Source organism: Hakea prostrata, chromosome 4 (genome assembly GCF_041222555.1).
Source record: "Hakea prostrata isolate BN-2017 chromosome 4, UWA_Hpros_2, whole genome shotgun sequence".
NCBI classification, from domain to species: Eukaryota; Viridiplantae; Streptophyta; class Magnoliopsida; order Proteales; family Proteaceae; genus Hakea; species Hakea prostrata.
The window spans coordinates 48,496,819-48,519,937 of NC_142603.1; the positions used below are offsets into that span (position 1 = coordinate 48,496,819).

General features: G+C 38.6%; 2 protein-coding genes across 2 annotated transcripts; one reads left to right on the forward strand and one right to left on the reverse strand.

Moving 5' to 3' along the window:
• Positions 1–10,599: 10,599 nt before the first annotated feature.
• LOC149019271 (BTB/POZ domain-containing protein At1g03010-like) lies at positions 10,600–14,123 on the forward strand. The gene is made up of 4 exons (XM_089153307.1): positions 10,600–11,014; positions 11,925–11,991; positions 12,203–13,399; positions 13,497–14,123. The coding sequence occupies exons 1-4, from the start codon at positions 10,923–10,925 to the stop codon at positions 14,034–14,036; spliced, it is 1,896 nt and encodes a 631-aa protein (XP_089009433.1). The 5' UTR covers positions 10,600–10,922; the 3' UTR covers positions 14,037–14,123.
• A 733-nt stretch (positions 14,124–14,856) lies between these two features.
• Positions 14,857–23,093, reverse strand: LOC149019272 (zinc finger (Ran-binding) family protein). Its single transcript, XM_089153306.1, has 5 exons — positions 22,356–23,093; positions 21,820–21,937; positions 17,822–18,174; positions 17,145–17,243; positions 14,857–16,762 (listed from the first exon to the last, which is right to left on the reverse strand). The coding sequence occupies exons 1-5, from the start codon at positions 22,991–22,993 to the stop codon at positions 15,505–15,507; spliced, it is 2,466 nt and encodes an 821-aa protein (XP_089009432.1). The 5' UTR covers positions 22,994–23,093; the 3' UTR covers positions 14,857–15,504.
• Between the last annotated feature and the right edge of the window lie 26 nt (positions 23,094–23,119).

Here is a 23,119-nt window from a genome sequence, read left to right on the forward strand (position 1 = left end):
GGATAACAAGTTGGTTGAAGTTCTTGTCTGCTTCAATATTTTCAAAGGGAGCAGTTAACATGATCTAATTAAAATTAGACTTAATTAGATATTGGATAAATGTTTCTGTACTGTAAAATGGAAGCGACCCTAGCTATATCAAACTCTTTTTCCCAGGAAGATCCTTCAAAAATGGAACCATGTAGTGTTTGTCTGCTTCATAGCCACTAAAGATTAATTATTAGTTTGATTTGCTCTCTAAATCATATAGCACATGGTCTTAACTAGATATGATTAGCTAGCTAAGGTCTAGGACTGTAGCAGTTGACAACAGTTAACCCTTTTGTAATTGTTTCTTGATCTTGATCATGATCATGATCATATTCATGTTATCTCCATTACAACTATATAAATACAAACCAGAGAAAGAATGGGGTATAAGCTAGGGTCTCCAAAAGGAAACCAGAAAAGGCTGAGATTCAAAAGTTCAAATGGCAAACATAAAATGATAGTGTGGGAGATTAATCTATTGATTTGATTAGTAGATCCAACAGCTAAATTACGATTCTCTTTTCCTTAACTTCCACAACATAAATGGCCTTGGGAACAACATAAAGTAATAACTAAAGTTAAATTAGTCAGAATACTGTATCCACTTCACTAACCACTTCTATGTCACCTGAGCATAAAATCAGAAAATTGAAAGAGACCAGCTTCCAAAGGTGATCATTAGTTTTACATAAAATTCACTTAAAATATATATAAGAGATGGTCATGGGATCCATGTATGACTCCTTTACTCCTCCAGTATTATAAGGATATCGTGAGACTAGTCTGCATTTGAACCCAATACTTAGAAGAGAAATAGCAGGTTTTTCCAATAAAGGTTGGTAAGAAGAACTAATCATGATTTACAGAAGAGGAGCTGCAAAATGGTTTCTTTTCTGTTTAGTGATGGAAGAGGGTTTCCTTGTATAGAGGGTTTGCTGCTAAGAGGAAGAAACTTGCAGTGATTAGTTCATTTTCAGTTTAATTGCCACTTGGGGCCACTCCTAGGACATGCAGTCATGTCACATCTCAAAAGATGAGAGAGCAAGTGTGATGGAGAGGAGAGGACAAATTTATTTATAGAAAAACCCAGTATTGATGTGGAATGTGGAGTCCTTTAAAAGGTTTGATGGAATGAGAAAAGTTGATTGTGAAATGGGACTTCTCTTTTCCTTGTCTGTGATCACTGCCTGTACCTTCTCTTTCTTCATTGTTCAAATTCTTCCATCAGAAGAAGTCTCAGAATCCCAAAGTAGGAATTTGCTCTAGTGGGTCTTCTTGGAGTTGAGCACATTCTCCAAACACACATGCTTTTCTCCAGAGCTAAAGGTTAGCCCGGAATTCCTGGAAAAAGATCATGTCTTTCTTATATAAGACTTTGACGAAAGAGAAAGAAAGAGAAACTTTACATCTGGGTTAGTGAATGCTAAACCTCTCTCCTGTTTAGGATTATTAAATACTACAAAAAGACAACCAAGATATATTCATTTCTGTTTTAAAATTCTCACGGGTTGCACTGAGAAAAAGAAACAAATGATAGATTCATCACACAACATCACCTATGCTAGTTAGATGATCACTCTTTGCATGCGCTCTCCAATAGCAATCCCAAACCCTCCATTCAGAACAAACCCAAACCACCCCCCCCCCAAACCCCCACCCCCACCTCTCTCCCTCTCTCTCAGCCTAGGCATGTTGATTACCAATTAAGGCAAAATTAGAAAATATGGAATCATCTTTAGCTATAATAATGTTCCGAAGTACCTAGTGATTGGAGCAACCCATTGTCAATCAAGACAAACTCTTATCATGACATGCAATCTTATCTTGACACCTCATTTAATTGTGTATATTATAATTTCTATTATACAATCTTTATTTGTGTATATAGGATTAGGAAACCTTATTTCCATAGTTGGATACCCATCTATGTAATAATCATATTAGAAAATTCTACACTATATGACCACGAGACACACACACATATATATCTATATATATATATATATGCATTGCATCAAATATTCCTTGTATTTATTTTGTTAACATGGTACCAAAGCACAATAAAAAGAATGCATAACACAATTTCTAACTAAGAGGGTTTTAATGCAGTTGAAATGGAAATTTGTTGCTATCGAATCTAACCCCGTGGTTGAACATAGGAATCTTGAATAGACTGAGGTTGAACCTATTCAAGATAATGTACTATCAAAGCAACCACTGGGATCAACATATGACCTCCAAAGCTCAAGTCAGCTTAGGAAGACACACCACCCCCAGGATTAAGGGCTTTAGTATCGAAGCTAAGTGAAATAGACCGGCCGGACGTTAAGGAAACAATACTAGAGAGTATGTACTATTGTTTTGCATTTAAACAGAGGTATTTATAATCCAACCTATCAAGGAATGATGTATTTAATGCATCCTAGTCAACCTTCAGTTCTTGCATAATCAACTACATCATGTTTGATTTGATAAGGTTGAACTTGATTTGATAGAATCACATTTGAGGCACTAGATGTGAAATTTATTAGGTCCATTGGCAATGCATTTAATGGACCATCCATGATTGTCCTCTGAGCACAATGGACCTGATCCCGTGGTCTCGCTAGATGTGTGTTCTATTTCTATTCCTTGGACAATGCATTTATGTGCTCCAATTCCCATGATTGTCCTCCCGGGTTGTTTTCAATCTTCTAGCTACTGGAAATATTGTTAGTGCAAAAAAAAAAAGTAACCAACCTTCGGACATGGGACTTGATGCCAAAGCCTTGTGGCTAATGTGCATGGTCAAATGGCTAACCTCCGTCACCTCACTCAATCATATTTGAGTGACTTCCAGTCTATCTTTGTAATCCAACTTGTCAAACACCTAGCTTGAGCATTTGATCATTGATCCCATCCTCAGCCGATTCAATAGGTGGACCAATGATCAACTACTTTTGGTTTAACAACATCAATATAAAGTTTGTTATGGTGAACTTAAATTTCACATTTACTCAAAAAAAAAACAAATTCACCATTCAAATTTTTTGGGGCCAATTTAGTAGCCTAAATAATTGCTAGATGGCTGAAGAACAATGTTCACCTAGTCATAGGTTGAGTTCAACATTGTGGGCTCTTTGAATCAATATGATTTTATTGTCCAAAAGACATGAATTTTTTACTATTTTTTTTTGCGTGAGTGATGAATTTTTTCTTTTTTGAAATATACAATTTTTTTTATAGATTTGAAATGGGAGTATTACATAATATACCATTAGACAAGATAAAACCCACAACCTCTTTTACTAGATCTTGGTTGAATATTCCACCCTTATTCATAGTAGATTCTTCTTAGTTATATAGGTCTCTTGACCTTGACTTTTTTGTAGGTAAATGATGAATCTTATTTAGGGTAATATGGTTTTGGTTTTCTAGGTAAAATGTGAGTGAGTCTTTACCTATAAATGTTTTTTTTTATTTTTTTTTTTTTTGGGGGTTAAATAATCTTTAGTTATAAATGTGAGTGAATGAAAGGGTAGGGGGAAGAGAAGAGAATAGAATGAAGCAAATTCCGGAAAAAGATCTTCCGTAGATTTGTATTCGATGGAGATCGATCTTGTCTGATCAAAAGTGGGGCTGGTGGGTTTGCTTTTAAGTTATTCCACCAATCAGGGACAGACACCTGAATCTGAAAATGGTAGAGACAATATAATAATACCACCTAATACACTATTTGCCATTACTATCATCGATCCTGCGCTGACGAGTGACGAGTGACGACGATGATCATAACGCACGATCCGGCTAACACGTGGATGCTGTTGACGCCGTCATCAAATTCAGACCTTAAGGGACCCACTCTGCATACTTGTCGATTCTTCAAAGCTCGTCTCAGTAAACCAACGGTGATGACAGATTATTGAAGGAGATAAAAAATTGTCTACCCTAACCCTAACTCTAACTCTAACTCTAAGTCTAAGTCTCTAACTAGTGTTTCTACCTGCCTTACAGTCAATATTGGCTGCATGACACTCTTTTGACAGTGGTTTGTACGGTCTACGTGTCGAACAGCGAGACGTGCATTCTTCGTCGAACACGAGATACAGTTAGCCAGTTAGGAGAAGGAGAATGAGTGTGTGCAGTGCACGAGGGGTTTTACTTTTACGGTTTTACCTTACGTCCTTACCACTCTCGTTGGGTTGGGCTGGGCTGGGCTGGGCCTATGGGGGGGTGTAGAATTGTAGATAGAGTAGGTTGCGGTCTACGGGTGATTGTGTGTGAAGCCTCGTTTTAAACAGTGAAACTGAATCTGAATTGTACTGACTGGGTCAAAAGATACTGACAGTCAGATATCTGGATTGGACGGCTCAGAGAGAACGTCCTCCCTCCCTCCACCCCTGACTGACTGACTGAGTGACTGAGTGACCTTCGTCCTCGTCCTCGTTAATGGGGCCCAACTTGTCAGAGAAAGTCTGTCCGTGTCCCCAAAACAGTTTGCACCTTTCTATCCCTCCTGCTGCACTAGCTACCACTAGGAATTCTGTGGACCCCACTTCATTTCCACTCTCTCTTACAAGTACAACCAAGTGTTGTGTGGGCCCCACTCCGTTCCAGCTCTCTCTCTCTCTCTCTCTGGCTTTTCTTTCTTCTAATTAATCTTAAAATATATATATATATATAGATCTTAGATAAATGAGTTATTTATACCAAAAAAAAAAAAAAACAGATAAATGAGTTATTTACCTTTGCTCCTACAGTGAATCTTGCATAAGAGTTGCTCCTACAGTGAATCTTGCATAAGAGTTGAGAAGTCCTGGATGATATTTTAGCAGTTTGGGCTTTGGCTATTGGATTTTTTATACATGCTTAGTTGTCTGGTGTATTATGGTGTGGATGCCGATTTTGGGTTAGAGTATCTCTTAGCTAGTCTATAGAAAAACTTGATGAGGTAGTTAGACCTTGTCTAATATAGGTACGTGAAAGGAAATGATTTAAATGTTCAAGAATTACATCAAAATCTTTCATATTTAGCTTCACAAGTTAGGCATCTAAATCCTTTCCTTTCACTTATATTGGGCTAAGTTCAACTACCTCGTCAAGTTTCACTGTTGTGGGCCAAATAAGAGTTACACCACTAACCATCAGCACACAAACTAGTAGACCCAAAATCGGCATCCAAATGCATGCACAAATTCAAAGAAATACACCAAACATCCAAGAACCAAAGCCCAAACTGCCAAAATATTAACTTCTCAACTCTTATGCAAGATTCATAACACAAGCATAGTAAATAACCCATTTGTCTTAGATTTACACTTTTATTTTATAAAGCAAATAGAATTAGTGTGAGTTAACCACTAAGAGTGGAAAGCTGCTTCCGAAGATCAAGTCGACAGATGAAAGTAACATCTTCCGGACAACTGATGAGGGAGGATCAAGCTCTAAATTAAAAAGTTAGAAAGCAAAGAAGATAAATTGACTAGAACTTTCTAAGTGAATAAACGACATCACCTTGTTCAGTCTTCAACGTTCGATTTTTCAAGTGTTGTCTCAATCAAGGCTCATAAGAGTCCCTTTTGGAGCTATTCTCTCCTAGTTTTCCTAATGGATCACAACTTTCTACCATTGCATCTCAGATTGGAGATCCCAAGCACGATTCGTTGGGCCTTTCCTATTTTGGGCTAGGCTCTCATGCACTGAGCCTAGTTTGGTATAACATGTTTACAATAACCTAATGGTTTCAATCATTAGAGGCCAGTCTAAGACCCATACCTCTTAGTGAAGAGGTTGTGGGGTGTGAAGAGGTTGTGGGTTCGACCCCTTGTGGATGGTATATTGATATCCCCATCCCCTACTTCGAGAGAAAAAAAATTATCAAACCACGCTAGCTATGAACAGTGTTTTAAACACGAAATTGTTTGGTTCATACACATTAAATGCACATGACCGTCAAGTCGAGATTTCTCGGTCGAAATTAAATCTTGACCGTTGAATTTCAATGGTCAAGATGGAAATTTTGACTGAAATTTCGATCTGACGGCCCATAGTGTGTGGCTTGATAGTTAATGCGCAGGACCCAAGCAAGACCCTTTTAAACGACTATATTGGTCAACTAACAAAATGTACTGGTTGACCAACAATTTGAAAATACGACCGTTCTTTTTCTATTTAGTTTAAAAATGATGATGATTTTGTTCAAAATTGCAATTGTCATTATTAGGAAGTCATTAAGAATTAGCTGAGAAGAGATCAAAACCATTAGATAAGGAGCTATAGAATCAGAATAGCACTATTTGTCCAAGGCCCATTCATAACTTCATTGGGCCTGGGCCCATACAAGTGTTTTGGATGGGCTTGGACCTAAACTAGGTTTGTTTGGAAAACAGGTTCGAGATCAACAAATTAAGGTTGGGCCTTAGGTCCTTCCATCCACAAGCCTTGATGCCTCATGATTACGGATTTTGCTTCGGTTTTGCGCATTAATGGCACTAAACCAAAGGTGATTTTAGGCAGTCAGATTGTGCATCTCGATTGAAATTTCGATCTTAATTGCTTGTTTCTCAACAGTCGAGATCGAAATTTCAACCAAAATCTCGACCCGATGACCCACAATATCTCGCTAAATGGTTCAGTGCATTAATGGCACTAAACCCAAGCAAAATCACATGATTACACAGTGGAGGAGCTGTTGCCATAAATCACTGTTCAAGTTGGCTTTTTGCCACCTGTCACATTCTTCTTCTAATACCAAAAGGAATAGTGGTCCAAAAGTGCTTACAAAGATTTAGGTTCTCAAGTTCAGCCAGGATTGATCAGACCAAGAAGACCAAGAACTGGTTGGTTATGATTGAACCAAGCCAATTCAACTCTTACCGGTTGAACCCACCAAAATAAACCAGAAAAAACCATACCTTACAGCGAATCCAATTGAATCAACCAAATAAACCGGAAAATAACAGCGAACCCAAACAGAAAAACCGTACCAAACCGGAGTGAGATGTGAAATTGAACCGGACGGAAGCAACCAATTTGAAATCCTAAATGATGAACCCCACAGAGGAAAAATGATTCTCTCTCGATCACTTTTACCCTTATGTTTAAAAATGGATTAAAAAGGCAAAGATGAGGTTCCAAGTGAGATTTACAAAAGTTGCCATCATTTATGTTTTGACAAAGTGTAAAGGAGAAAAGAGGTGAAATCAAACACATAAACAAATAAAGATCAGATTAACAACTATATGACCAATTGTCCCCTGCTCATTAGTCTCAAATGAGGTCTATAAAAGTAGTTTTAGTAATAATAATCCACTAGGTCTACTTGCTAGGCTATAAAACCATGATTCATCATGGCTCACAGCATCTTTATTATCAGGTATGTGATTAATTAGATAGATCTTTTCTGATCAGATTAGTTTAGTATTTTGTTAATTAAATTATATTATTGATTTTATTCCTCCATGATATGACTGATCCAAAGGTGGTTCATGTATTGTTTATTCCCAGCCATTGTAGTGCTTTGCACCAAATGATTGCAGTTCTACTACACTAACCTCGTGTACCGCTTAGCTAAACAAGCATCAGTGATAATGAAATGCTTCTTTTGCATCAACTCTTCCCTTGATTCTCTTTTTCTCTCTCTTTTCAAGAGTGTGTTTGTCAGACAATGCATTTTGGTTGTTAATCCTTTTCATAGCATATCTTTAGTGGCAACCTCTCCCTTTCAATTTTTCACCTAGGATCCATCTCCCTAGTGCCTTGAATATTAGTGAAAATTAGATTGTAAGTCGATAGGCCTCTTTGGTCATCATCACACCAGTCAAAAAGACTAAAGGTTCGTAGGCTCAGGGCTGGGAAGGGGGGGAGATGTGGAGCGACGGAGGTTCGAATCCAAGATCTGCTTAGGCTTGCTACTTCTACATAAGAGATTGTGACGACCGAGCGAGAAGCACATCCACTATAGGCCCCTCTAGTAAGCATTGTTTAAAATTTCAAACTTTTTGAAATGATTGATACTAGTAGATCCTTAAGGGCCTTAACTATTTAGAAGACATTTCTTTTGATAAGGGTATCTTGGTGATTTTCTATGCCCAAAATTTCCTTCTATTTTGTTATAAGTAGGTGTTTTCTCATTCTGAGAGAGCAGAAAACAAACTCAGGATGGACCAATTCATGTCCATTTCTGACATTTCCTTGTAGATATGTGACATGTGTACCAACATCACATCAAATGGTTGAAATCCATTTATAAGTCACATCAATCAATTGAAGATGTTACAAATAAATTTCAACCATTTGATGTGATGTTGGGACACATGTCACACATCTACAAGGAAATTGATAGTCCATTTCTGACAAGGAAATTGATAGTCCATTTCTGACAAGGAAATGGATGATCCAGATTGAATAAATTTCCATAAACTTACTCTATTTTTCATGGCTTTTCTGTATGTTTACACCCTTAAAAAGCTTAGATGACTTCAGATACCAACTATCAAGTGGACATCTTTATACCTTGGGTATTTGCTCCTCTATGAAGAAATCTCCTAATAAGTGTCCCATAAGTTATAGAATTCAGCCACATGTAATATTTTAATCCAAGAACATATATTAGATTCATCTTAGGAGTTCGACTTTAGTGTTGTGCAATTAATGCGCAACATTGTGCTACGAACGGTCGATATCTATATCTTGACAGTCCGTTTTTCAAAAGTGTGAAAACACACTTTTTAGAAATGGACTTTCGAGATCGAAATCTCGACCAAAATCTCGATCTTGACCGTCTGTTTTTCAAGAGTTTGAAAACACACTTTTTAGAAATAGACTTTCGAGATCAAAATCTCGACCAAAATCTCGATCTCGACCAAAATCTCGATCTCGACCGTCCGTTTTTCAAGAGTGTGAAAACACACTTTTTAGAAATGGAATTTCGAGATCGAAATCTCGACCAAAATCTCGATCTTGACCGGTTACTGCAGGTGTTGTGCATTATCCAAGCTTAATGTGCAAACACCGAAGCAATTTCCTTCATCTTAGTCCTTAAACTAGAATATTATACATGATCAAATCTTATTAACTCAAAAGTACAACCCTCCAAAGAGAAGTTCCCAACCTGGAGATCCCTCTCTTTTGGCAAATAAATAAATATATGTAGTTGAAAAAGTTCTGGACCACACCAAACAGGTTGGATCACTACCCAACATATTAGGGTACACCAGATATCACACATCATCATTGTCAACAGATTTGTGAGGAGAAGAGTGAGCTCACATGTTCTCTGTAGAGGCCATGATTAAAGGAATCTAACTTTACTCACCTGCTCTAATGATTAAAAACCCATTTGCTCCTCTTTGTGAGAAATCTCCCTTGTTCCTCCCTTTTCACTGTTCTTTTTCTGCTTGCTTTCCCTTCTTTTACTTCCATTACAGTTACCTTCCAACTAATCTTCCTTGAACCATTAGTTTCTTATCTCATCTTTGACTACCAAAGCTCCTTTCCACAAAACAGAAAATGTGGCATGCTTTAAAAGAATCAACTGAAAAGCTAAACTTGCCCCTTTAACTCTGGTGGGGGATTTGTACTTGTTAGTTAAAATCTTAAGTTCAAATTTCAAAACACTTTGTTGTCTATCTGGATCAGGACTTTCAAAAGGCCAAGGCAGGAAGGAGTTGAACCAATTTCAGACCAAATAATTTAAATGATACATGGTCTGCCAATGATACTGACAGGGCCCACAATTGAGACTGAACAAGCCGGGTTGGGCCAGGAAAATAGACCATTTCCCGGTTTAAAAGGTGTGTTGCATCCTTTAAACTATACAGATAAACTAACTCTAGGCTCTAGCTTTGATACCAGAGTCAAAATACCCAAAGCAGAGGGAAATAACAATCTCAACAGGAAAAGGGCAAGATGAGGAAAAACTCACCCTATCAGCTTGGGAAGATCGTTCCTACGTCAACAAGAGGATCGTGAAAGGTAATCAATGGAGAAGGATACGATAAAGACAGCCTCGACATCCAACCAATAACATGGTTTGCCTCTTGGAAGGCATGACGGAAATTAAACACACGATTGTAGATTGATTTATTCATCCATGAAGCAGGAACCTTTGCCCAATTAGGCACACCCTTCTTAACCCTAGATATTGAGAATGATTATTTCTACCCAAAAAAAAAAAAGGGAAAAAAGATTACCCACCCAAGAAACTTCAACTGAATGGACAAATTGGCTCAAGTTTTCATCACTTTGGCTTAGGAAGTGGTGAGGGTGTTTCGTGTTGTGTGTTGCTAATATGAGTTTCTTCACAAACTAATTAACAATTGTGTAGCACTTTGTTGAGCACTTAGTTATTTCTAACAAAATCATGCAATCTTTTTTCTTTCTTTTTTTCGTCCCAAAAAAAAAAAAAAAAAAGTCATGTAATCAAGCATCCATGGTATGGTATCCACTTTAGTGAGCTTTACACACAAAGTATCGTTTTAATCTAATCTGTACTAGTGCAGCTTTTACTTGCTCATAATTACAACTTCCAAAAGCAATGCAGGCCTTCAGGATTCCTGCATACATACCCCCAAAAGAATGAAACCGTCCAATTCCATCAACTTTCACCGAAAAGCCCATGGAAAGCTCATGTTCTTGACTTTGGATTGGACAAACAAACTCATTTAAAATACCAATGTTAATCCATCTTCTCCCTTAATCCTGCATGGGTTCATGTAACTTCCAACACACTCTCCAGCCTTCGTTCCCACACAAAGGACTGTCTCTGTGCTTGTGTGTGTGTGTGTGAGTGAGAGAGAGAGAGAGAGAGAGAGAGAGAGAGAGAGAGAGAGACTCCTTCCATGAAGGGTGGTTGTTCGTGAAGCTATCCTAGCAAAGAAATCAAAGCAGAATTCCAGTGTCTTTCGACGAAGATGGGTGTTGCGACTGTTGGTGACTTGAAATCAAGTATATATGGGAAGAGATCAATCAGACCCAGCTCAAGTACAAGGCATAATGCTGAATGGTATTGTTCTTTTCGATTCCAACTGCCTGACTTTGGTCTAGTTTCCATGTCTACTTCAGTTTCTGTGCAAATCTATCATTGCTTCTCCTGGTTATGACACTAATCAGTCTCAGTTAATCAATGCTTTCTATCTCTGGGTTTAAGTGTTTATCCATCTTCAAACAGTTTCTTTAACTTGATAAAGGAGGTAATGATAAAGTTTATAATTAGAAATGGTTTCTCTCTGAAACAAGAAGTCTGAATTATACCTCAACCCCCCCCCCCTTTTTTTCCTCTCTCCCGTCTTCTCTTCCTGGTAGAGGATGTACCTTTGGCTACAGCCTACATGGATCCAAAATAGAAATGACACAGAAGCAAAAGAGATTAGAAATAAAGCAAGTGAAAAATACAGGAAATAGTAAGATGTCCTTGTGCTCCAAACAACTCTATCTGCAGTCATAGCAGAATCGGCTCTAACCTTTCTTACTACTTCTCCAATGGTTATTCGATGTCTACAACTACCTAGTTTAGCTCTGATGAACTGAATCTAATCACTCTGCCTTACTAATGCCTCTATAAGTCTCCATTGTACATGACCATACCATATGAAGCAGCCCTCAACAAGCTTATCCTAAACTGATTCTAATACAGGCATTACCATAATTTTGGGTGCGTTTATCTTTCTAATAAAATCTAAGAACCCAAATGGCTCATTCATCCCACTTCTACAAAGTCCATGTGAATTAGCTCCATGACAAGTAAGCTCAAGCAACTCCAATATCTACAACAGTTCACCTTCCCATCAATTGGTGCCTAAACTTGTTTGCAAATAAAGATGATTAATAAAGATGTAGGATAAATAGCTCTTCTTGGGATTGGGGGTAGTTGTGTTTCTTTTCTCATGGCCCGCTAACAGTATTTCTTCTTGCAGGCCAATCTCTGATGTTTCCAGTGATCTCACAGTTGAAGTAGGAGAAACAAATTTCTCACTTCACAAGGTAAAGTAGAAAATCCGAGTCATTCCTGTGCAAACAGTTCGATTTGGTAGTTTCAGGACTGTTGTATGCCCAAATTACCAAATCTTGTTTTAAGCATCTGATATCTGCTTGACTTGGAAATCTAATCTCTCTCCTAGCAGTCAGGAAAAGACAATATGGGAAAAGTAGAAAAAAATAACAGATTATTCATATGGTAATGTTTCTTTTGCAGTTCCCTCTAGGATCTCGAAGTGGCAAAATCCGGAAGCTGTTGGTGGAAGCAAAGGACACAAAAGTTTCTCGGATAAGCTTAGTCTCAGTTCCAGGTGGATCAGAGGGATTTGAACTGGCTGCAAAGTTCTGTTATTGTATAAATGTTGAGATAACACTATCAAATGTTGCAATTCTACGGTGTGTCGCTCACTACCTAGAAATGACTGAGGAATTTGCAGAAAAGAATTTGGAAAGCAGAACTGAAATCTATATAAAAGAAATGGTGCTTCCAAGTATCTCGAACTCAATATCTGTTCTTCATCGTTGTGAAACCCTCCTACCTCTAGTAGAAGACATCAATCTGGTTAACAGGATTGTCAATGGAATTGCAACCAATGCCTGTAAAGAGCAGCTCACTTCTGGCTTGTCCAAACTTGAGCCAAGCTTCCCTGTCAAACCTATGCCAAATACAGAACCAGAAACTCCATCAGATTGGTGGGGAAAGGAACTCACAGTGCTTAACCTAGATTTCTTCCAGCGGGTTGTGTCAGCAGTTAAATCAAAAGGCCTGAAACAAGACACAATCAGCAAGATTTTGATAAGCTATGCACAAAACTCTCTCCAAGGTCTTATAGTCAGAGACAATCAAGTGGTGAAAAGTAGCTTCACAGATACAGAGTTGCAGAAAAAACAGAGACTGATTGGTGAAGCGATAGTAAGTTTACTTCCAACCCAGTCGCGAAAGAGTTCAGTACCAATTGCATTTCTTTCAAGTTTGTTGAAAACTGCGATAATGGGGTCAGCCTCTGCCACTTCCAAAGCTGACCTAGAGAGAAGAATCGGTTTGCAACTTGACCAAGCTATTCTAGAAGATATCCTGATTCCTGCAAACTCACACGGAAATAATCACCATCCCATGTACGATACGGATACAATATTCCGGATATTTTCCATCTTCCTAAATTTGGATGAGGATGATGATGAGGAGAACCAATTACGGGATGAAAGTGAAATGTGTTATGACTTTGACAGCCCTGGATCTCCTAAACAGAGCTCAATTCTTAAGGCATCAAAGCTACTGGACAATTACCTTGCAGAAATCGCACTGGATTCAAACCTGATGCCATCAAAATTCATTGCCCTAGCAGAATTACTACCTGACCATGCTCGTATTTTGACTGACAGCTTATACAGAGCTGTCGATATCTTCCTCAAGGTAAGACCCAATCTTCCAGCAATTTACATATTATTGGTTCTTTTCCCAATATATCTTTCAGAATGGTCCAAAAATCAATTAGTGTTCCTGTTTACAGGTTCACCCTAATATCAAAGACTCCGAACGCTACCGACTGTGCAAAACTATAGACTGTCAGAAATTATCTCAGGAAGCCTGCAGCCATGCGGCTCAAAATGAAAGGTTACCTGTGCAAATGGCGGTCCAAGTGCTCTACTTTGAGCAGATCAGGCTTCGGAATGCAATGAATGGAGGTCACAATCAGTTCTTTTTTGGTTCAATGAATAGCCAATTTCCTCAACGCTCAAGCAGTGGAGCAGGCAGCGGAGCCATCTCTCCAAGAGACAACTATGCTTCTGTTAGAAGAGAGAATAGGGAGCTGAAGCTTGAAGTTACCAGAATGAGAATGAGGTTGACTGACTTGGAGAAAGATCACATCTCTATGAAACAGGGACTTGTTCGGTCAAATCCTGCTAATAAGATACTTAAATCTTTTACCAGGAAGCTAAGCAGGCTTAACGTCTTCTTCCGGATAAAAGAGGTCAAGCCCCTTTATGCCAAAACTAATTCAGAAGCTCAGTTTCTATTTCAGAAACAAAGGCCCCATTCTCTTTCCTGACCATATCTATGTGAGTATAAGAGTGTATAGAAAATCTAGTTTTTGTTTCTGATCTCATTTAATTGTCTTGACGTTTTATCTATGTTCAGCACTAGTCTTTTGAGTTCTGTGAAGATTTGCAAGCAGATTTGAGTTCTGTGAAAATTTGCAAGCATAGTATGATTCTAAGTATTTTAAAATTTTAAATGTATCTCTGAGGCCTGTGAAATTTGCATGACTTCATCATCTCAATGAAAGAAAACAACCGTAGCAACAGTGCCTTCACATCCACTTATCTCAGTCAACCAGCATATCTACTTAAATCTGATTATTATTGAAACTGAAATTTCATAATGGAAGAAGGAAAGTCCAAGAATACACATCCCTGAAGATATTAATAATATTATTTTTATAAAAAATTATACTTCTACATGCCCCAAGCATGCCCCAGCATAACATCAGCAGATCTGCTGTTACAACCTACCAATTGGTCAACTTTTGGAAAAAAAGGCTATCTCGCATGACTTCTGTATATGTGCTGTACGAAACCAAACGCATCACAGATTAATAAAACTGATCTAATGACTGACTGTAGATCTCCTCAAAGAACAGAAATTTAAAAGGACAACTAACAAAGTCTGCAGAAAGTTGAATAACAAAAGCTCAGATACCATACTAAGGGTTCGTATGGCAATGTTCACATTTCTGGTTTCTTCTGCTTTTTGTATTCTTAGAACAGAAACAAACCACATGTGTAACCCAGTCTGTTGTGTTTTTTTCCCCTCTCCATTTGTTAAACGAACCCACATTTTGGCACACTTTATAGCCCACTTTGAGAAACACTATTTCTCAACCCCCCCCCCCCCAAAAAAAAAGGGGCCTCTTTTGAAAAGGCAAGGGGCATTCTTGTCTTTTAGACATCAAAACATAACCTCCTATTTTGAGACACTAACAACTCAAGGTTTCTTCCCTACTTCATTTTTTTTTTGTTACAGCAACGTTTTTTCCTGTATAACCATACATGATTTCAGCACCCAAAAACAATAAGAAACAGTGCAAATGCATAAAAACAAGAAAAAACTGTTTCTTACCTAAAAACAGGGAAACAGATCAGAAACATTACCGTACAACCCCTAAATATCTCGGACAATTGGTGAAGTGTGCTTAAAATTTGCAACTCCAAGAACGTATTGTTGATAGAATTGATCATGGTCATGTAGAAAGAATGACATCAACCAATAGGCATTTTGACTTCCTTCAGATTACCATGAATTTAGTTCATTAACACATTAGCCAACTCATATTATTAAAAACCACCATAATACATGTAGAAGTCAAAGACTTATCACTGTTCCATCTTTCAGTAATGTACCCATGGACTATCATCACTAATACCGCCCGCTGGACGTGATTGACAATCAAATCATTTGGTTGTTCCTGTTGCCACCAGTACCAAAATTGCTATATTTGCCTACCAAAATTCCTCAAACTACCACCTGTCTCTCACTCTTTGACCCCCATAATCAACAGCTTGAGATCTTCGGTCCCTTCCAAAAGAACCTCGGGAAGAACTGCCAAGATTGAAATTGCCTCTTCTATTAGTATTGGATCTGAACCGTGTATCACCTGCTGAATCAAAACGGCCATATCCCCTGCTCAAATTACCACCTCTGTCTTTTACTCCTTGACCTCCATAGTCACCACCTTGAGACCTTCGGTTGTTCCCAAACGAATCTCGAAAAGAAGTGTCAAGATTGGCATTTCCTCTTCTATTAGTATTGGATCTGGACCTTGTATCACCTGCTGAATCAAAACGGTCATATCCCCTGGATCCTCTTCTATAAGGACCACCTCTATTTCCTGATGTCTTATTTTCAAAAGAACGTAGATCATCATCAGATCCTGGACCAAAGTCACCTTCAGAACTGTAACTTCCTGTACTCCTAGGATCCCATTTGTTCTTTTTACTACTATTAGCCCTGAAACTGCGATCTGCATTATCATCAGAATCAGAATCAATGTTTAGTTCATCATCTGAGCCAAAAGTGTTTCCCCTGGATGGACCATTTCTTCCTCTACCTTTATTTATATGTCTAGAATCCATAACATGACTAGATTTCCAGTTAGGATAACCAGAAGGTTCTTCGTCTGAGTCTTGCTCAAGATCCTCAATGTTGGAGAATGCGGCTCTTCCTCGCACTGGCCTTGCTGGCTTACGGTACTGACTGGGACCTTCAAAACCTTCAGACTCTGAGTATCCTTCAACCTCTGAAAAATGCTTTGAGGAACTTTCTGATATTGAATTGTTATCAGGTGTGTCTAGCTCATAAGAATCCACATCATCATCCTCTTCCTCATCAAAGTCATCAAATCCCCTCCCTGCCCTCGTCTGAGGAGGTTCAGAGTATCTGCTTCTCTCACGAGTATTTAGGACTCTGCTGGTTTCAACGGAATCATCCTCAAACTCACTCAAATTTCCTCCTTGAGCCCGACCATGTGAAGAACCTTCACTAATTCTGGGGGGATCTGCAAACTCAAAAGCAGCAACATCGGCACCATCTGATTCATTGTCATCAAAATCAAAGTTCCAGTCATTAGAAGTCCCAGGCATGCGACCAACCCTCTCCAATCCTTTTCTCTGACTAGCAGGCCTTGCCTGCATTTGGTTGTCGGTAAATTCATCAGGTGGGCGCTTGTGCTCACAATGAAAGCACGCCATATTTCGCCTGTAATTCAGAAAGTTACACCTGCAGGACATAGAAGCAACAATCATAAATACGTAGGAACTTGAAGACAAGTAGCCGAAAGTACCTGGGAAGGGGGTGACAAAGCATCTAAAATCAGAAAATCAGATCTCATGCAAGGTATTTATACGTTTTTACCACCAGATTCACTATCTTTTATTTGGTCATTATTACCCGAAGTTCCCCCACCCCCACTCCCTCCCACAGCTTCCAACAAAAAGTAATAATAATATTTCTGGACAATGATCCAGATAAACAAGCCTGCCCAAATGCTTTTGACCGTCCAACATTGTTTCAGCCACTAAGCCCTACCACACAAAAAATGAGAAAGCAAGCAGGTACACATACACAGACAATCACACAGAGAAAGAGAGAAGGAGATTACTCGGGACATTCCCATTCTCCAGGAAGCAGCTGCCTCTTTGGGCGCTTGGCATCACATTGCAAGCAATCAATGTTCTTTGCAAAATTCATGAAATCACACCTGCAATTGATATCATCAAAAGACAATTTAGAAAGAGACCCTCAAGTTACAAACATCACATATTGCATTTTGGCTGCAAACAAATTGACATTCACAGAAATCTAGTACAGGCCAAAGATATTCATGGACCAATTTTGTAAGAAAGAGAAAAAATTTAAAGAGCTCTAGGGATGGTTCACAAAACCATTATACTGGGATCACGCAGGCACAAAATGACCCACAATTCAGTACATCCTCCCAGCAAGTGATAGATTTACCACTTGGGATAAACATAACCATCAAAACTCTGAAGTCTTCTCTTTTGGATGGAAAAAAACACCAGTGTATGGTCAAGGAAAGGCACAAACCTACATATAGAAGATAACTAAGACCATCCTGCCTAGTGACTAGATCTACCTAACTAGGTTGGGGTGGATCATCTGCATCAAATACTGGGGTCTATTAGCAGCATCTTTTTTACATGTGACTTGCTCTAATTTTACAAGTCCACAGCTATACCTGATAATCATCTTCTCTTTCTCAGAATTAAAAGGAAACAGCAGGAGAAATGATAGAAATAGAAACAAAGCTAAACTTACTTGGGACAGAGCCAGTCCCCTTTTTTCATCTCAATATCATCACGACCTACTCGTCTCTTTGGAGGGGGAGGCGGTTGCTTCACTTTTGGAGGAGGTTTCTTTATTACAGGTGGTGGAAGATTCGGATCTATTGGGACTGAACTCAACTTGACAATCTCATGAAGCAGCTTACGGACAACTGTTTTCACAGATTTCAATTTTAGCAGAGATTTATTCTCAACTGTGCCCTTCACGGGTTCAAAGCCAAATGTCAATAAGATACGTATCACATCAAGAGTTCGTGCCTCATCTTCTTTGCGTGCTAGCAGATATGCTTTGTTGCAGGAGCTTCTTAGGTTACAGGAGCTACAGACCTAGAAATGTATAAACAATCATTCAAAAGAAATGAAAATTATCTGTATGGACAAATCTAAAGCAGAGCAGGAAAAAGCATAGGTAGGTCAACCAAAGCAGGAGAGCAGAGAACTATCCAGGACACACACTTGAGACATTGTCTTGGCCTTTCAAGAGCGTTGGTACAGAAGATTATAGTGGAATTGAAGGCATGACCAATTATGCAGCTGCTTTGATGTTGTTCCGATATGTATCATAAATTGCTATTATTGTTGTTCTATGTATCCCCCAAATCTCAGCAAGTTTTGCACTCTACTGATGCCTTCTTATATCAATCATGTATGGGTATCAAGACCATCTAATGGTAGAGGCCAGCATGCTGCATATGTGTTTGACAGAGAAAGAGATCCATGTCTCAAATTTGCTTAAGATATACATGATCTTGTGATGCAGTTAAATCACCTCAATCATGGGCTTATTTTAATGAAAATCAGCCTCGGGTTGGTTATGTATGTGTCAAGCCCTTGATCCCATGTGTTCACAATGTAATGTCTCACTCTTATGTGCCCAGGATATGGGATTAGTTAAGTGTCCTTATCTTTTAGTTCAATTTTTATGCAGTGTTATAGTTAGGCTGGAATAGGATTATATCATTCCAGACCTGTTTTGAGTCAGTTTAAGTTACCTAATTAGTTTAAGGATTGGATTAGGCCTTCCCTTTTTAGTACTAGAGTTTTTCTTACATCTTTCTATACAACTTTGGAAGGGGTTGAGCTTTTTACATAATTTTGATTAATGAAGCTTCATGTTTGTTGCCTATTGTTGAATGCTCCTTCCTTATGATTGACCAAGGCTTGTTGGTGCTCAATCCATCCTGACACCTCGCAATAGGGAACCTTGGTGCACTCTTCTTTCTGTTAAGGCATTACCCTTGTTCATATTTCCTTCTTGTTCACCAATGACCAAGAAAAATCTTGTCTTTTGCAAATATCATATCATATTCTGTCTGAAGATTCTATATAGAAGTGTTTTGTTACATTGATATTGACCAATAAACAGATCTGACTAGCAGATATCCTCATCTTTTGAGTTTCGCATCATACGAGAATACCTTTGATCCAGACCTGCTGCTGATCAGGATATAAATACTAGAGCAAATTGCATTGGCATCCCAAAATGGAAGCCTTAAAACACTAGCACTCCATTTTATCTTTAATAAGTGAAGACACCCCAAAGTTACATTTTCATTGGACAGATTAGTCCAATCCAACATCAACTACTGCTAACCCACTGTCTATTTTCTTTTAATTCCAAAATTACCCATCCTAATGATATGAGATTACCTAAATACCCTTATCAAATTTTGAGGGGGAAAAAAAAGACATCAACACCTTGTCTTCATGCCAATAACTTTGACCAGTGAGACGAAAATCTACTGAGATACACAAACTCATCTGGGCCTTAACCATGTATGCTCTCTCCTAAGTTACCCTGATAGATGTTTCTGTTCTCGCTTTTTCCTTCATCAACTCTCTGGTCTCCTTATCGGATGCTATTCGCATAAACAATAAATTGGCTTCGCTGTCCATGTAGAAATTGCATCCATCGCATCATCATTTTTTCTCTATTATGCTGCGCAAGGTAACTTTTTCAGGGGTAGCTATTGACTGCCTGGATCCCAAAGTTCATCTGGAAATGAGGAAAAGAGAAGGGCAGGTGGAATTTGAAGAAAGTTCACAAGGGAGGGGAGGAGAACAAAAAATCATAACTGTGAGCAAAAATCATGATGTTTAGATAATTTGTTTCTATGAAATATCAAGTTCTGTAATTATAAGTATTTCAGCTATAGCTGTGTTTATATATGTCATGGTCAATTGCTTGAGCAGGGTTGGTAATTCCAGAGGACCAGCATACACCCGCCTTGAAATGGGTCAAAGTGAGCAACTCCTCCATCATCCACATCTAAACTAGTCTCAATGAATCCTTAAGTTCATCGTGGTTTTGGTTGTCGGAGCATAGTTTTTTTGGGGGGTAAAGGTTCTAAAAGCATACTTGATTATTGCTGGGAAATATGGAATTCATGCTGATTATACAATCTATAAGCCTCTTGCTGGAGAATTGCAGAAGCTGAATGATTACTACTTTTGTGCAGAATTGGATGCTTCAAGCTTTAATAATGCAGTTTTTATGTTTCAAGACGAGATAGGGCTTGGATGAGAAAGAACTGATGAAAAGTTGTTGGGAAAATAAGTCATGGAGAAGGGTATATGCAGTCTTTTCACTCCATTATGCACAAGGGTATAATGATCTTTAATCTTTATGAATGTGCCACTAACAATTCTAACAGAAATGGCCTTGTGTGCATTTCAAATATACAGTAGGGTGCTAGTGTTTTAAGGCCTCCATTTTGGGGTGCCGGTGCAATATGTTCTAAATACTATCTTCAGATTCTGCCCTATGTTTCCAGAATTGATTTCCTTTCAATTGAAATTGCTGAAATAGAGTTCCCTACTCAGCCGTTTGTTATTGCTCATACATATTTTATCAGGGTTTGACTAATAATATAATTCAGTTTCGTCATCATTAATTGTGGTTTAACCGTTTAACTATTATATCCATCCTAGCATTACAAGGATTGATTCATAGTTTCAGATCCAACCATTAGATCAATCAGAAACTTTCAGCAAGGGATCCTTACCTCAAGAATAGAACTTGACCTGAAAATTAAATCTAATTTGACCATCTGATGTCTTTTCTCCCTAATCTGAAATTTTATTTTTTAAGATTCAATCCTGTTTCAGTAAAGTTTTAGTCCTTAAAAATAGGATTACATTATTTTATTTTTATAGATCGGTAACCGTTCTGTGGAAGAGGGAGCAAAGTTAAGAAACCCAAGACCTCCTGGTAGGGTGGTTTTTAACATCGCACATTGCTACCAACTGTGCTAAACAATTGTTCTCAGTAGTGTAATTTGTTCTATCATTCTCCTTAGTTTTAGTTTCTTTTGACTTCTTCCTAGCATTCAAGGAGTCTTGATTGTGGGGAAAAAAAGAAAAAAACAAAAGAGAAATTAGAGACTAGGGCATAGAAAACATAGATACAAAGATTTGGATCACCAAACCAATCTGCCAACATTTTATCAAGACAGAGTCAACTGAACACAAACTGCACCACATTCACTCCATTGAATCAGTTGGCGTCTGTGGAAGGCCTAACCAGAAAGGATTGGAACACCATTATACCACAGCCTTCAATCCCTCCTGACCCTGAAAAAGGTCAGAAAGCAGAACAGATCTGTGATGTCGGCATGTCGCATGATGAGCTATCAACAAAAAGCAGCTCTAAATCCATTGAAAGTAATTAGTACCTAGAACATATTTTTTGCAATATCCACTCCAAGCAAAATAATACTAATCTGCATCAAGCAGTCAAGGTTGCAGGGTAACACTAATAGCATGCACTGTCACTGCTCAAGGTAACACCACACAGCTAAATACTTTTCCAATATCTACTCCAAGAAAATTAAGATTTAAGTTTTGCATCAAGCAGTCAAGGTTTGCTAGGTATCAATTAAAGCATGCGCCATCACTGCTAAAAGTCACAACACACAGCTAGATAAACACTATTAAGGTATCCAATGGTAGTGATGCCAAAGAAATACATACATCTCCTTCATCAAGGTTGACATGCTTCCTCAACACCTTTCCAGAAAAAACAACTTTGGTGTCTGTACTAGGGCATCCATGACCAACAAGAATTTGGATGTCATTCCTTGATAGAGACCTGAAACCTTTGCCAGATTAGCAATGGAAAGATCAAGATGCTGAATAGGCAACAAAGACAGATATTTGTAGTAGGCTTTTTCTTTTCATCCCCTCATTCCTCATTTTGAGGCTGTATGTGGGCATGTATGCTTTTCCTTTGAGAGGAGAGGAAAAGGGAGAGGGTGATTGCAGTTTCATTATCGTAATCATATTTAACTGATTGAAACCTTTGTGCCATAATTCAGCCGGCTTAACAGCAATTAGGATTTACTAATCACCAAAAAAAATAGCACTAAGGAATGAATGCTTTTTGCAACAAGGTTTTGCATTGATTAATGTATGGACTCCTATTTCTCAAAAAAAGAGAAGAAAGGAAGCTTCTTCGAGTTCCTAATAGATATTTAAGGCAGTAAAGAAGCGGGGGAAGAAATACAGACCTCAAGATATCAAAACGGTCGCGACCAAAGTTAAGGCAAGCAGTACGGACGGTGATCCAATCCCTGGTGAAATCAAAACCTTCTTCTGCAAACTCAGATGGGTCAATGTTAAGACTCTCAAGAAGTCCATCCTCATCCTTTCTCCGATGATCAAAGTAGTTCTGCTTGACCAATCGCTCCATCAGTTCGATCCATTCTGGCCAAGGATGAACCAGCTGAACTTCTTTTTTGAACAAATTATCTTCCTTCTTCACTATAGGTTCCGACTCCGAATTCAAATTCGAATCCGCAGCTGATGAAACCTCGGGCCGCTGCGAAGTCCCCTCCTCTTCGTTCTTCTTTTTCTTGGTTTCTCTCCAAGCACGAATCCTCTGCAATGCTTCGTCTTTTCCACTTCTCTCTTTCTCAATGGCATCGATTTGATCAAATACGAAGCTCATGCGAGCCGAGAGGCTCGTTTTGGGGTCAGGACCATTTGGTGGCTCTGTCTCGGATTGTAGGAGAGAGGATTGAGACGTTGAGAAGGATTCGATGCTGCGGGCATGACTCAAATAGGAAGTTCGAGTCCACAAATGGATAATAGGGCTCCTCAGGGACCATTTCCGACGAATAAGAAGAGAGGAAAGCGTTGCAGCCATGAATGTTACTGGGAGGGTTACGCTTCTCTGAAACCCTCCGCCATTCGACTTGGCGAAAGGTAGACGAACGTGGAAGAAGAGCTTCTTAAACCCTTCAAATGATTCGGTAAAAGGCTTAAACCCTTC